The sequence below is a fragment of the Rhipicephalus sanguineus genome, chromosome 4 (genome assembly GCF_013339695.2).
Source record: "Rhipicephalus sanguineus isolate Rsan-2018 chromosome 4, BIME_Rsan_1.4, whole genome shotgun sequence".
Classification (NCBI taxonomy): Eukaryota; Metazoa; Arthropoda; class Arachnida; order Ixodida; family Ixodidae; genus Rhipicephalus; species Rhipicephalus sanguineus.
Genome location: NC_051179.1, coordinates 9,837,909 through 9,852,737, shown reverse-complemented (window position 1 = coordinate 9,852,737; position 14,829 = coordinate 9,837,909). Strand labels below are relative to the sequence as shown.

The 14,829-nt window shown below is 43.4% G+C and overlaps 1 protein-coding gene across 1 annotated transcript in view; it reads left to right on the top strand.

The window, feature by feature from the left end:
* The window catches only part of LOC119389210 (echinoderm microtubule-associated protein-like CG42247), a 37,833-nt gene extending 23,403 nt beyond the window's left edge, over positions 1-14,430 (top strand). Inside the window, exons 6-8 of the mRNA XM_037656413.2 lie at positions 9,397-9,486; positions 10,987-11,120; positions 14,144-14,430. Of these exons, the coding sequence (XP_037512341.1) occupies positions 9,397-9,486; positions 10,987-11,120; positions 14,144-14,305 (386 nt within the window). The 3' untranslated portion in view covers positions 14,306-14,430. The remainder of the gene's footprint in view (positions 1-9,396; positions 9,487-10,986; positions 11,121-14,143) is intronic.
* Positions 14,431-14,829: the final 399 nt, after the last annotated feature.

The following is a 14,829-nucleotide window of genomic DNA, read 5'->3' as shown; positions in this document are numbered from 1 at the left end:
TTATTACAGAAATCACCCAACAAGCATGAACACAATCAGCACATCCAATTTAACATTTCAGTTTTAGACAGTATACGCAGATTATCAATTGTTAGCTCCCATTTGTTCATCACACCTGGAAGACGGCAACGTAGTGTTTCGAATCCATAGTTAGTGCGAGGACATGATACATGCCAAGTCTCCGTATACCGAGTAACGCGAATGGCAGGATTTGGTTGCAAGGTGGGCAAAGTGCGTAAGAGGGTATTTCCTCTGCGTATTTCTGATTTAAAGGTTGACAGAAGCTGGTATTTGTAATAACTGGTAATTCTTAAAATTCTATATTTTGCAAATATTGAAGCAGTGTGTGCGTTATAGGATACACCTTCAATGCATCCCAAGGCCTTTTTTGTAACACAACCAGGTTCTTTAAAGATGCTTTAGATCCTTAGACCAGGCCAGATGACAATAATGTAAATGTGAGGAAAAAAGAGCATTGTATACTAATATTTTTTGTTTCACAGGTAGTATGTTCTGGCATCAACGCAACACACCTAAAACTTTACAAAGTTTGCGACTAATGTGTCCGGCACGGTAATTCCATGCCATGTGTTCGTGAAAATGGACACCGAGAGTTTTAACTGTTTGAGAAAGTTTAATTTCGACGTTAGTAAGTCTTAGTTTGTGAGAAGTTTCAACTGATTTCGATTTAGCACGGAACAGTACAGCCTTGCTTTTAGAGCAATTAATGTGTAGAGAATTTGCCAGAGTCCAGGCATATATTTTATTTATTATTTCATTTGCAGAAACAATGAGGTCATCAGCCGTTGTCCCAGAAAAAAATATACTGGTATCGTCCGCATAGATTACATATTCTACAGAGCTGTCAATATGTACAATATCGCTGATAAAAATATTAAATAATAGGGGTCCCAAAATGCTACCTTGAGGTACACCATTCTTAACGTTCATGGCTGATGATAGCTCTCGATTGATTGATACGCATTGTTTCCTATTAGATAAGTAGCTTCTTACTAAAGCTAAAACGGTACCGCGGACGCCATAACAGTGAAGTTTTCTAGCATAATATCATGGTTTATTCTATCGAATGCTTTGGAGAAATCTAGAAATATTCCTAAGGTAAGTTTTTTTGCTTCTATATTTCTTAGAATCAGTTCCTTTTGGTATATAGTAAGGCACTTTCGGTTGAGAGGCCTGACTGAAAACCGAACTGTGACGGCGTAATAATGTTGTGTTTATTAAAGAAATTGGACAACCAAATGAAAATAAGTTTTTCACACCCCTTAGAGAAAACTGGCAAAATCGAAATTGGTCTGTAGTTTCCTAAATTGCTTTTGTCACCACCCTTATATACAACCGTTACTTTAGCGTTTTTCATACTCTGGGGAGACAGCCCAGTGGTGAACACGAGATTATAAATATGTACTAAGCAGGCGCATATGACATCTAAAATATATATTATAGGTTCTAACTTTAAGCCATCTATGTCCTCGCTTTTACTCATTTTGAAATGTTGAAAAACGCTGATGACCCCTTGCACGTCTGTAGGATTAGCAAACAGAATGACTTAAAGCAGGAGGCAAATAACCTGATAATCACAATTATAACTACTGCCAACTAGTAAGGTAAAGTACTCATTAAATTTGTTTGCTAGTACTGCACCCTTGTATATTTTGTTTTTGATCACCAGCTCACTAATATCATTAGTCACTTGTTTTGTAGATATAATAGCATTAAGTTTGTTCCATAATTACTTAGAATCAGTGACACCGTCAAACATCTTGAAATGATAATCGCGTTTAGCTTGTTTTTGTAGTTTAGTGAGTTTATTTCTGTATACCTTAAAAGCTTCAAATTTATCCGGGTCTCGCTGTGTCAGAAACTCTTGATACAACCTATTCTTTTCTTTTATCATATTGAGTATTGCGGAAGAAATCCAAGGTTTATGCGCTCGTTTTGGTCTCTTTAAAGCTGTATAAGTAAAATGTTTTTTATACACAGAACATAGAGTATCAATAAAAAAATCATAAGCAAGATCAGCCGAAGAACTAGATAGAACGTTGTTCCAATTTAGAGTGCTAATTTCCTCTCTAAAAGAAGATAGCGTTCGTGGATTAATTTGTTGAAAGTGAACGGCAGGAAGGATTTGACTCCTTCCACTGGTTATGTTTTCTATGACTAGATATATGGGCAAATGATCACTTATTGGGGCACGCAGGACGCCTGCCTGTAACGCACTGCTTGTACTACTTGTGATAAACAAATCTAATAGAGTAGAAGTGGTATCAGTAATACGTGTTGGAATGGTAATTACGTTCGTTAAGAAAAAGGAAGCAAGAAGGTCTGAAAATATCATCTGTTAATGCGCGGTGCAGCAGCAGGGCTGGGCAAAGATACTTTCAAATTGTATCGCGATATGATACAAGATACTCAGGCAAGAAGTATTTGAGATACAGATACAAGATACCACAACGCCGATTGTATCCGATACGATACATTCTAATTGTATCTTAAGATACGTCGATACGTTCGGAAATTTGTTATTATATATATATATATATATATATATATATATATATATATATATATATATATATATATATATATATATATATATATATATATATATACATACATACATATGTATATATGTATGTATATATATATATATATATATATATATATATATATATATATATATATATATATATATATATATATATGTATATATGTATATATATATATCTGTATATACGGTAATGTAGCACTAAACGCCGATGCAGAAAATGTTCGCTTGAAAGTTTAATAACTGCGACCAATTTTGTTTCATTTGAATTAAATGTCTGTTAGTATCTCCAATTCGTATTTCTTGCTGAAGGTATATTACTTTTGTTCCGAAACAACTTATTGGGGTTGATTTAGCTGCTTACCGTGACAGCTCTTTGTACACTTCGCTAAAAACGGTTTTTGCTTGACGCTTTTGTAATTGGGTGGAGTCGATGCTCTGCTTGCTGACCAGCTAGCGGGTTGCCATCTTCAATAAGATGCCTCGGCACAATGGTGCAAATACAGTTAAGTTCTACCTTGCCCGTAAATGTATGACGGTTTTCGCAATACCCGATCACCGGACAGATGTACGTCAGTGAGAACGCGGGTAGCGACATTCTTTGCGACGCATCTTGTTTACGTAGATGACATAAAACTGCAATTACTTTTATATTCTACTTATCTGCTGCCGTAAAGCGTTCGTTAGCGACGTACTCAGTAATGCGAGATCTTCGAACAATTTTTCATTTATGAGAGCACATCTGCAGCCCAGAAAACATGTCAGACGTGTTCTATAGTCGCATGAAGTGCCGGAGGACACCGCCGCTATTCACACTTTATTGCCACTTATGCTCTGATTACCTGGTGATTAGTAACAGTAAAAATATTCAGAGAAGACTAAGAAAGAAAAACAAATATACCTAAGTAAAATAGAAACGCGGTTCTGTGTCAAACAAGAGAATAAGTATCGGAACACGATACAGGCGGCACTCCTAAGAGCTCATCATAATTGTTGAATTTAACGTCCCACAGAACCACCATATAATGACAGGCGCCATAGTGGAGGGCTCCGGAAATTTTGACCGCGTGGTGCTATAAAACTTAAATATAAGCACACGGGCATCGAATTGCAGCCGCCGCGACCTACGGGTTAGCAGTCAAGCACCACAACCATTATTCCACCGCGGCGGCTAATCTCTAATAGCCATGACAATTAGGCATTTAGGGCAAGACCACAGAAAATTCACTGCCTATGTAAAATAGCGTAAACCGACTCGTTGAGACGCTCATTAGAAAAAACGGAGCATTTTGTACAACAATGTTTCTCCAATTCCTTTGCTAACATCTTTCAGATGGCTCCTAATAACTTACGTTATCGTGAAAAAATTTCGCTATTTTACTAAGCAGTAAGCAGAACTTTTGTTACTGTATGCTCCAAGCACGCGCAGATTATTATACATATGTTCTCGTCGCCTTGACATAACAGTAAACTTGAGTAGAATATAGGTCTGTAAACAGCAGCAGAAATAATGCAGACAGCTAAAAGTAAGAATAATGAAGAGAGCTTACGTTGCCAGCACATTAAAGACATATTGCCGTAAGCAGACCGGAAAAAAGCAATACAAAGAGATAGGGGACGCATGGGATGAAAAAGCACAGCTTAGAAAGGACTTGTGCTAACAATCCAACTATGATTTTGAAAACGCATTGAATAAAAGACAAGGAGACGTACGCCAAGATAGCTTCTGTTAAGTGAATACTTATTCTGTTAAATCCAGCATCGGTACCGGTGGTGCTATAGCTGTTAGAGTCTTATTTGCATATAAGTCAGTCTCATTGCATCTAAGTCAAACCTGCATCGACGAAGTCGTTCAAATCGCCGATGTGTGAAAGCCACGAGACGCAAAGCAACCCCTTTTCTTGCATTCTTCAGACTTCGTAACGACGCACAACGCAAGATAAACTTCGATTACGACACTACAGCGGCATCACAATTTGTGCAAAAGACACCGCACGCATTGGCGTACGCGGCACAGGATAGTAGCTAAGAGCCAAGCGTCATAGCACTGACACAACTAAAAAAAAAAAGGAAACCGTGAAAACAAAATGTCGTCTGGGCGTATATGTTCGCGCGTTTGTCAGGACGACGCGAGCGCCACCACGTGACTCTGTCCTTCAATAGAGACGCTCAGAGCTCATCACCTGCCCTTGCCGGAAAACTCTGACGGAAAGATAAAATAATGTCATTGTCTTTAGTTTTAATCTGGTGGCTTAGTGGGAGCAGTATCAGCTTCAGAAGCGGAGTTCAACCAACGTTTATTGTTTCGCACCGCGGTGTTGCGATCGCAGTATCTTGTATCTTAAGATACACGATACATTCTTCAATGTACCGGAAATACAGATACTGATACAAGTCTTGCGAGACGTATCGCGATACAGATACAAGATACCCAAAGAGTATCTAAGATAGCATCGAAGATACATGTATCTTCGATACTGCCCAGCACTGGCGGTGCTCAACATATCTATGTTAAGATCAACTCCCAGCACTAATGTGTAATTATATTGGTTTACAACGGAAAGTAGGTTTTCTAAATAGTGAATAATTGAATCAAAATTGCCACTTGATGGCCTGTACATTACAACAAAAATGTAGTTCTGACACTGTGATGTTAATGCCTCAAGGTCATCGGTGCACAGAGACAGATCTTCACGATACTCATACGTTATTCCAGCTTTGACATGCAAGCATACGCCACCACCAATTCTCGATTTTCTATTTTGGTACACAACTACGAAACCCGTCTGTTTCACTACGGTACGAAGTTTCAGTCATCATAATAACGGAAAATAAGCAATTGAACTAATCAAGAAACAAGAGAAGGTTTTCTTCTTTTGAACGAGCTGACTGCATGTTAATGTGAAGGAATGTCAGGGGCTGCCTATGACGGCCGCTTACATACGAGTTCAATTCAGAAACACAGTAACGCTGGAATACATCGCCATTGCTCACGGCAGAAATATGTCTACTATTAAGCTAGACTACTTTAGCCAGATCCGCTTCAGAAATTACATTTAAAACAGATGTCCTGTCTGCTTTCCGCATGAAGATCCTGCCTTGTGATACCCATACATATTTCCATTCTCTTTCACGCCTTGCTTACCGCGCCTTACTGAGCAGAACCTTCATTTCTATGTACAGGTGTTCATTTATATATACAGGGTTACTGTTGCCAAAACCAAGACGAGAGCTGTCTAGTTTAATCTTTTTTGCTGCGGACAACATCTTGTCTCGCACCGTTCTGGTGAGGAATCTGACGACCACATTTGATTTCTTTTTATCTTTCGACAGTACACGGTGCGCGACGTCAATGTCGTTATCTGTGACATCAATTCCTAAGCACTTGGCGATGTTTGCGACAGTTTGCTCCAAGCTTTCTTTTTCGATTTGCGGAAGACCTTGGATTTCGATATTTCGGCTGTATTGCTTCAGCTCGACAATTTCCCGTCTAGCTTCTTTCAGGTCCCTCCGCAGTTCTTCGTTTTCCTTACGACACTGCGCACTCTCAGCCTTTAACACGTCAGTCTCCTTGCGAAAAGCCTCCACGTCAGTCCTAAAGAGCTCAAAGCTCTCATTCATGAAGCCAATAGCATCTCGAACACTTCCAAGTTCAGTGACTATTTCAGTGTTTGAGGAAGCGACCTTAGCAATTTCCCGTTTAACCTCAGTCGAGAACACGTCAAGTCTTCCCACTAGATCACCTAGAAATTTCACGACCTCTTTAATGATATTAGGCTGCCTCTCAGCAAGGGTCGCGGCAATATTGCCCATGTCGCCCGAATTTGTATCCCCCATGGTTTCAAGCACTTCAAGTAAAAATTGCACGAAAATACTCTTGTGCACACAAAGCAAGAGACACAGTTCGAAATTAGAAAGAAAACACTGTTGTGACTACAATGCCCAATAAAACTTCAGCAGCAGCAAGCAGCAGCAGCAGCAGCAGCGACGAAACTAATGGTGCATATAATGTTCAATATGAAAGTTGACCAACCTGCAAAGAGTGCAGACAGTAGGTTAGCGTGCGTCCTTTCGCCGTCTCCGCTGCTGCCTGAGTACACGTATTTGCCTAGTCTTCGTGCTTGCGGGCCTCAAACGCACTTGTGGCTTTGTTTGTTGTTGTGTTTTGGTTTTCTGTCGGATAAAAGAATGGATCGTTGTGAACTTCGTGACCAGATTTGAATTGGTGAGCCTAAAAGGCTAAGTGGTGAAGTGGAACTGCTGACTTTTGCTGAACTTCGTCTTGCGACAAAGCGGATGCAGGTGACGCGGAGCCAAACGGAGCCGAAAGAACGAAGTTTAAACAGATCCTACTACCCATCATTCCCATGTGTCTGAATCCATAGAGTTTCGTAAAATTAACTAGAGGGGACTCCGGCGCCGCGATCGTTCAGCTACCATGGGTTCGAATGATGGGTAGTACACAAATTTGCCTAGTCTTCGTGCCTGCGGCTGCAAACGTACTTGTGGCTTTGTTTATTGCTGTGTTTTGGCATCCGTTTCGGATAAAAGAATAGACCGTTGTGAACTTCGTGACCAGGTTTGATTTGGTGAGCCTAAAAAAGTTAAAGTGGTGAAGTGGAACTGCTGACTTTTGCTGAACTTTGTTTTGTGACAAAGCGGATGCAGCCGACGCGGAGCCAAACGGAGCCGAAAGAATGAAGTTTAGACAAATTTGTGTACTACCCATCATTCCCATGCTGGCTGAAGCGTCACGCGCTGCAGCTCCCATAGACACTAGCGCCAGAGTTCCATCTAGTAAGTATTGTAGAAACTCTATGTCTGAAGCGCCATGCGTTGCAACTCCCATAGACACTAGCGCCAGAGTTCCCTCTAGTAAGTATTGTAGGAAACTCTTTGGTGCGTGCCAGGCGTGATCAGTTTCGATTTCGCCCTTGAATTTAGCTTATCAATACCTTGAACTACGTGTAACTTTTGTGATTTGTAAAAAATAGGTATGCCATAAATTGGCATGCACTACAACTTTGTAATATAAACACCTGCCCTCAAGTCAATAATTAAAAAGTTAATGAACGAGTTTTTGTTAATTAGTCGCGTCAAAGTAACTTTAGCTGCGGGACAGTATTTCCGCCTCGACATAGAGCTCATGTGCGAAAACGACAAGAGCTTGACTGTAATATAATTTATATAAAAAATACGTACTGTCTAAAAAATTGTGGAGGGGCGGAGCATGTAGGGAAAGGTGTTTCAGATCCACTAACGTGAAACCTGTGGAAGGGCGAAGCATGCAGTGTGCGCCGGTGTTTCCCACAGCAAGATGACTGCTAATGGGCAATGAGAGACAGAAGAAATATTAGACACAGTGTGCCGCAGTCCGCTTTTAGTTAACGTGCACACTGCGAATCTTTATTGTTCAACTACGCACAAGAGAAATTTCCCACCGGAACTACATAGCAGGTCAAGATCCAGTGTCTCTCTATAGATACGCGGTGGTCGGTGAACGGTTGTGCAGCGCGAGCAGTTGGTTTTAAATGCGAACGCATTTCTTAGTCGGGCCATGGCCGCTACTTTTTTATTTAGCGGCCGTGGTTGGGCTATGTCAGGCGTCGGTGTCCGCGCGCCGGCAGGTGTTATCTCTCCGCTCTCACTCCCTCTCCCATAGCAACACCTGCGGGCGCGCGCGCTTATCCTCGCCTCTAGCAACCAGAGCAGGTGGTGCGGGCGGAGTAGCGGAGAATGAGTGGAGAGGAGGAGCGCGCACTGGCGTATGAGGGCGCTCGCATCGCGGGAGCTGGGCGGAGCTCCCGCGTGTGTGGAGAGATTGTAGGAGAGGGTAGGTGCAGTGCTTCGCCGCTCCTTCTCTCGCCGTTCGCTCTCTCTCCTCCCTGCGCCCCACTCTCCCGTCCGCTGGAGTGAAGCGCGCGCCTCACTCTCGACCGTTCGCTGGCTGGGCGCAGAAGTCGATGTAGAAGTCGGTGGCAGAAGTCGGTGTAGGCGAATGTCTGACGGCGTCATTAATTTACGCCATTAAAATTACTACGCCGTGTACTCTCGGCGCAAGAAATGCATTCGCATTTCCTCACGATTCCCTTCGGGGAGGTGGGGGCTTTTTTTTTCAATCAAGAAACTCGCTAGCAGACGCTGCCTGCGTCGGCGTTGTCTCTCGCTGGCGAGGGCGCGTTCTCGTTCCTTGCGAACTGGTACTTCAGCGTTCATCGCAGAAAGAGCGTTTCCATAGTCAACGCGCGCTGTTCGCTCTCTCTCGCCACCCACCGAGCGCTGAGGCGGTGGCGCCCTCTCTTGCGCTCGGGCAAATGGACAGGACACGAGGATGCAGGCCGCGACAGAAGACGACGATGCCCGCCGACACGCCGAGACACTAAGGTGCTTCGCCCCTAAAAAACAGCCTGTATACAGGAATTAACCTCTCACGTCGGTTCCTCACCTTCACATTTCATTCCTGGATTTGAGCGTCATCTCGTGGCATTTGGAATGTACAACACGTTGATCGTCGGTGACAATGAACTAGTACGTCTGTCTCGTATCAGATAGATTTTCTAAGAAACAATGCAAAAAATTCACAAGCACGCTTCAAGACGTGCGATGCTCCCTGCAGCATCTGTTGTTATGCTACGGCTAATTACTTCTCTTTATCGTTCCTGTTTAACTTTGCAAACGAAGTGATCGTCCTCAACGGGCGGGCGCAAGGGGTCTGATGAAAATCCAGTTTTTATTACATGCTCCTGTCGAGGTCAGAACATGTGCGCTTACGACTGGCATGCGCGTTTTGTGTGACTTGTAAAAGAATGCACTTTGTTTTATTGTTTTAGGGGATGTAAATAGCCTGAAGGCGAAATCACCCACCGTTACAAAGGTCGATTGGTACCAGCTCACCTGCACTCTAAATCCAGACATCGTTGGTAAGTGACGCTTGACATATTCCGTGTTTGCCAATTAAGATATACATAATCAGCCGTGTCTGGGCTGTTGACAATTAAGTTAGAACATCCCTAAAAACATTCCTCTCTGAAAATGTGTTAGTATTTAGGTTACAGCATTATCAAATAATTCCTTGTATTAACAGACAGGAAAACCAAGGAAAGTATGGCGGAAGTTCTTTGTAGTAATTATGATGTAAATGTGAAAAAAGTAAAATGGACGAAAAGATGACTTGCCGCCGAACCTGCGACCTTCGAATAACGCGTCCGATGCTCTGCCACTGAGCTACGGCGGCGGTCATCCTCCCGTCCACATTATGGGGTTGTAGCGAAGCATTCGATCTCTGTAATGGGTCGTCCTCTCGAGCGCCTTCTAGTCGGTCGTCCTCTTCGGCTCTTCTTTGAGAGCACGCCCCTCGTGCTGAGAGTCCGCGCCCCGTCTTGACTGTCGCCGTTGTGCACCGTCGCCTAGTGCCGTCAATAAACGCCTTTACAGGGTATATATGTACGTTAACCGTAGAAGTGTTAGCGCCGCTATAGTAGCCATGACGGCGGGTGTGGAACACTTTTTCTGCCTGCTGGCGTCACGAAGCACGTGATCTTTTTACTAGCTGGCAGCTGACCATTAATACCTCGCATACTACATAAGGCACCCAGTCTGCCAGAACGCGGCCCTCGCTATGAAAAACGAAAGGGGGCGTTTTAAGGGCTCGTTGTTCTTTGCTAGATACAATATGAATTGGAACTAACAGACAGGAAAGCCAAGGAAAGTATAGGGGTAGTTCTTTGTAGTAATTATGATGTAAATGTGAAGAAAGTGAAGTGGACGAAAAGATGACTTGCCGCAGGCAGGGACCGCACCTGCGACCTTCGAATAACGCGTCCGATGCTCTACCACTGAGCTACGGCGGCGGTCATCCTCCCGCCCACTTTATGGTGTATATATGTGCACTAAACGTAGGAGTGCCCACCGCCGCCGTAGCTCAGGGGCAGAGCATCGGACGCGTTATTCGAAGGTCGCAGGTGCGGTCCCTGCCTGCGGCAAGTCATCTTTTCGTCCACTTCACTTTCTTCACATTTACATCATAATTACTACAAAGAACTACCCCTATACTTTCCTTGGCTTTCCTGTCTGTTAGTTCCAATTCATATTGTATCTAGCAAAGAACAACGAGCCCTTAAAGCGCCCCCTTCTTTTGTCGACCTTGTATTAAGGCTGGGCTATTATAAGAGATAGTGAGTCGTGAGAGTGCGGTTGTTACGTGATGCCTCTAAGAACCGAAGGAGAAAAAATAAAAATGGAGAGTAGGATGGTTCTCCATTTTATGTGTGCGTGTAACACACACAGCACGCATGCACAGAAAGAGAGAGAGAGTCGGGGCGAATGTATTCTGATCACATGGTATTTTCATTATCGCTTGGGACTGTAGGTGCCGTGGAAGGATTTGTGTTCAAAATTGTCTTTTTTTGTCATTTTGACAGGAATTTGGGACAACGAACACTTGACGGATGTCGTGAACCTGACGTGTCATCGTTCCCACAACAAGGCTGTCGTTGCGGCTGGCGACCGCGCGGGCTTCCTGAGAATATTCAGGTTTCCATGCACCGACACGAAGGTAATGAAAACAAGCGTCTGCTCACACGCACGGTTGCTCACTCGCTCGCGTGCGCACACAGTCACACGAGCCTGGTTGAAATTGTGGGTGCACGCTCCGGCACCCACCATTTCCATCGTGATATTGCACTACGTGCACAAAGCCTCGGCTGACACTTTAGCGATGCCGCGTAATTTTTAGGGGTCATATTTGGTTCTCTTAATAATCACCAAAACGTTTGATCACGCTTAAAGTACTTGAAGAAAAGTGTCAAATAACAGTGTCAAATGTGATTAGGAGTACTTCAAAACGGAAGCCCTCCAGAAGAATAAAAATACTTATCCCAGTACAATCCATTGTGAAATCCGCAGAAGCAGCGGAGCTGCGGTTCTCCTGTGCTTCCCGTGTGATCTTCTGTGATGTTTTTTTTTTATTTTGTGTGGGTGTCCGTGATTACGCTAATTTCAGAGTAAAGGTGCACAGCAAAGGACGGGATGTGTGGCCGCACCCGGCCCTGCTACAGTGCGCCGCGAGGCGAAAAACAGGGGTGACTGAGGCAGTTACGTCACCTACGGGTGTATCTGGGAGCCGGAGACTCGTCTGTCGTCAGGCCCAGCTGTAGAACAACTCCGCTGTTAAAACAAAGCCAAGTTGAAACACAGTGCTGTTAACTATTCAAGTTAACGGTATCCCACAAAGTATAAATACGTAGGACGGGGAATACTGACGAAGAATGGCGATGTGGGCGAGTTGGTTTACGCTCATGGGGAAGACGAGCAGCGGGAAGCAATGAGATGCGGAAATACGGGTAAGGGAGAACTAAAGAAGCGAGAGAATGACGAACGCAAGAGCTCGTGTTCTTCACTGTCCTGCTTCCTCAGGGCTCCCTTTCCACACTTCTTCGCGCCGCTCATCCTCACAATGAATGGGAAATACTGTCGTCCAGAATCCGGACGATTGCCTTCTACTACAAACCGGTGGATGGAAATTTCCCTGAACCGCATTGGCAAAGATGTTTGCGTAATAAGCATACATAGCGCTCTCTCTCTCTCTCTCTCTCTCTCTCTCTCTCTCTCTCTCTATATATATATATATATATATATATATATATATATATATATATATATATATATATATATATATATATATATACATATATATATATATATATATATATATATATATATATATATATATATATATATATATAATATATATATATATATATATATATATATATGTATATATATATATATGAATTCGGTATGAATTAGTACCGCTTCGTCGAAGTCTCATTCCGGCGTACTCTACGCTGCCCATCCTTTTCAGATGCCAGCATGCTGCAACCTCAGACAAGAATATTTAGAGCCGAGATTCAAGCGACTTTATCAGCCGCTAAACGCATCAAGAAATCAGAAATATCGAAAACAGTTACATACACAGATTTTTATTCGTTGTTAAGGCTTTAAAAAGTTCTGGAATTCACAAAAGTCTCATAATTGTGTCGCTGTATTCTCACTTGTGTGTCATTTATGCGTCCGAGCAGCATGTAGTGGTGTGCTGGGTGCCGGGGCACCGTGAAATAGAAGGGAATGTGCTGGCTGACCAGCTTACGACATCCGTCAGTACAAAAGCTGTAGACTCCATAATAGCTGTCCCTCTAGTGTACATGAAACCCCATCTTCGTAACACACTCCGAAGCTACTGGAGGCGTTGTGGTATGTCCAAAGAAACAACAAACTTCACACTACTAAGTCACGTTTCGTTTAGGTAACTGGCCACCCACCATGAAATCAAGACGGAGTGACGTCGTGTTCTCTAGACTGAGAATAGGACACACCTATGGTAACCATAATTATTTATTGACTGGTGAAGAAACTCTGACCTTTAGTAGGTGCGGGGAAGCGCTGACTGTGCTTGACATACTACTTCAGCGTCGATGGGTTGAGCCTGAAAGAAAGAAAACTTTTTAAAAGCCTATCGGGAGCATATCCACATTCACCCCGCATTGTCCTTATAGGTATTGGTTCGTTTGATAAGAAATCAGTTTTTTTTCCTTTTTAGACGACGTCACTGTAAATAATCTGCCCATAAGATTCGTAGCACATTCTCTGCAGGAGAATGCTGCTGCGAAAGTACCATGTCTTTAAGGGGGATGGACGGTTGGCCGAGTTGGTACGGATTCATTATTAAAAAACGGCGCGACAGAGAAAAAACGAAAAGTCTTTTGCTACACGAACACAAGCTCCGACTCACAAGTGAAATTTCATTCAAAAGCACAGAACAGATATATACACTCACGTGGCTACACACCACGCTTTTCGTTTTCGCACACAAGCTTTTTTCGTTTCTTTTTTTCCGCGACGTTTTCTTAATAATGTACCGTGTCACCGTGTCTTTACTAAAAGGGTGAAGGACTACTAGGCACTGCTGCCTCAGAAGAGCCTTTGTGAGCAAGGGCCGGAGATTTTGTGAATTAAAGAGATTTCATGCATGACACAGATTTTTAATCCATTGCATAAATTTCCCGTCACTCCCATTGTTTTATCTAGTATATGTATTCTACGCACATTTAGTGCGCAGGTTCTTAAGGCCCTTTACAGCCACCGTACACTACCACTGAATTCAAACCATTTCATGTCGTGGTGCTCCTTGGCCATCACTTGTCCTTGCGCGACTAACCACAATATATCATCATCGCAAATGATTACAAGAGCCTTTGTAACAGCAACAAGAAAGGAAGGAGGTTTATTAGACGTTCCTACCGCCTTATATTTAGGTGCACGTTAAAGAACCCCAGGTAGTCAAAATTTCGGGAGCTCCTCCACTGCGGCGTCTCTCACAATCATATCGTGGTTTTGGGACGTAAAACCCCAACAATTATTATTCGACATTTCGAACGCAGTCCGAACATGGCATCGGAACTGCTTACCGCAATGATTGCATCAGGGCTGCGAAATCTGTTTATTTTCCCCGCCAGTGTGCGGATAAAACGCTATCCTTTGCAGGCCCCTGAATATTGTCACAACGGCACTTGCTCGCAGGCGGGGTTCACGGAGCAGAAGGTCAGCTCGTCTCCTGTGACGTGCGTTCGGTTCCTGCATAGCGACAAGTACCTGGTCACCTTGCTGGCCCAGGCTGGCTACTTTGTGGTCTGGAAGATGGTCTCCAACCGTGTGCGCTCCGAGGCCGATCGCGTCACGTGAACCGTGAAGGTTGCTTCGACGACGCCATGCAGTCCATCATTATGAACACCGTGTGCTGACCGCATTTTGCCGAGCCCATCTGTTCTTCACAGAGAAAATGTTTTCAATGTTTCAACGAACATAATATGGAGGAGTAGCACGCAAGCTGTTACTTCCGATGCTTGTAGCGCTGCGAGGGGTCAGTTACAGCCATGTGTACCTACTTCGCAAACAATAGGCCCTATTGGGCTTGGTGCAATAAGACATTGTCATTGCTGCACAATTATTTAGTGCTTCCTGTGGTAGTACCGTATGTAAACTTATTTAATGTCGTTATGCGTAGCAGAAAAAAAGCCTGCGTAATTTTTGCGCTCACAAAGGCCATAACTTGCACGGGTTTTATTAAACCAAGCAGTGCTTCCCAAATATCGCCGACAAAAATCGTCCAAGTTTTTCTTAAAGTAAGATCGCAATAAGGCATAATCCACTTCGGTAGGGGCCTCAAGGAAAATCAAATTCACGTTGTATTATTGAATTGAACGCTG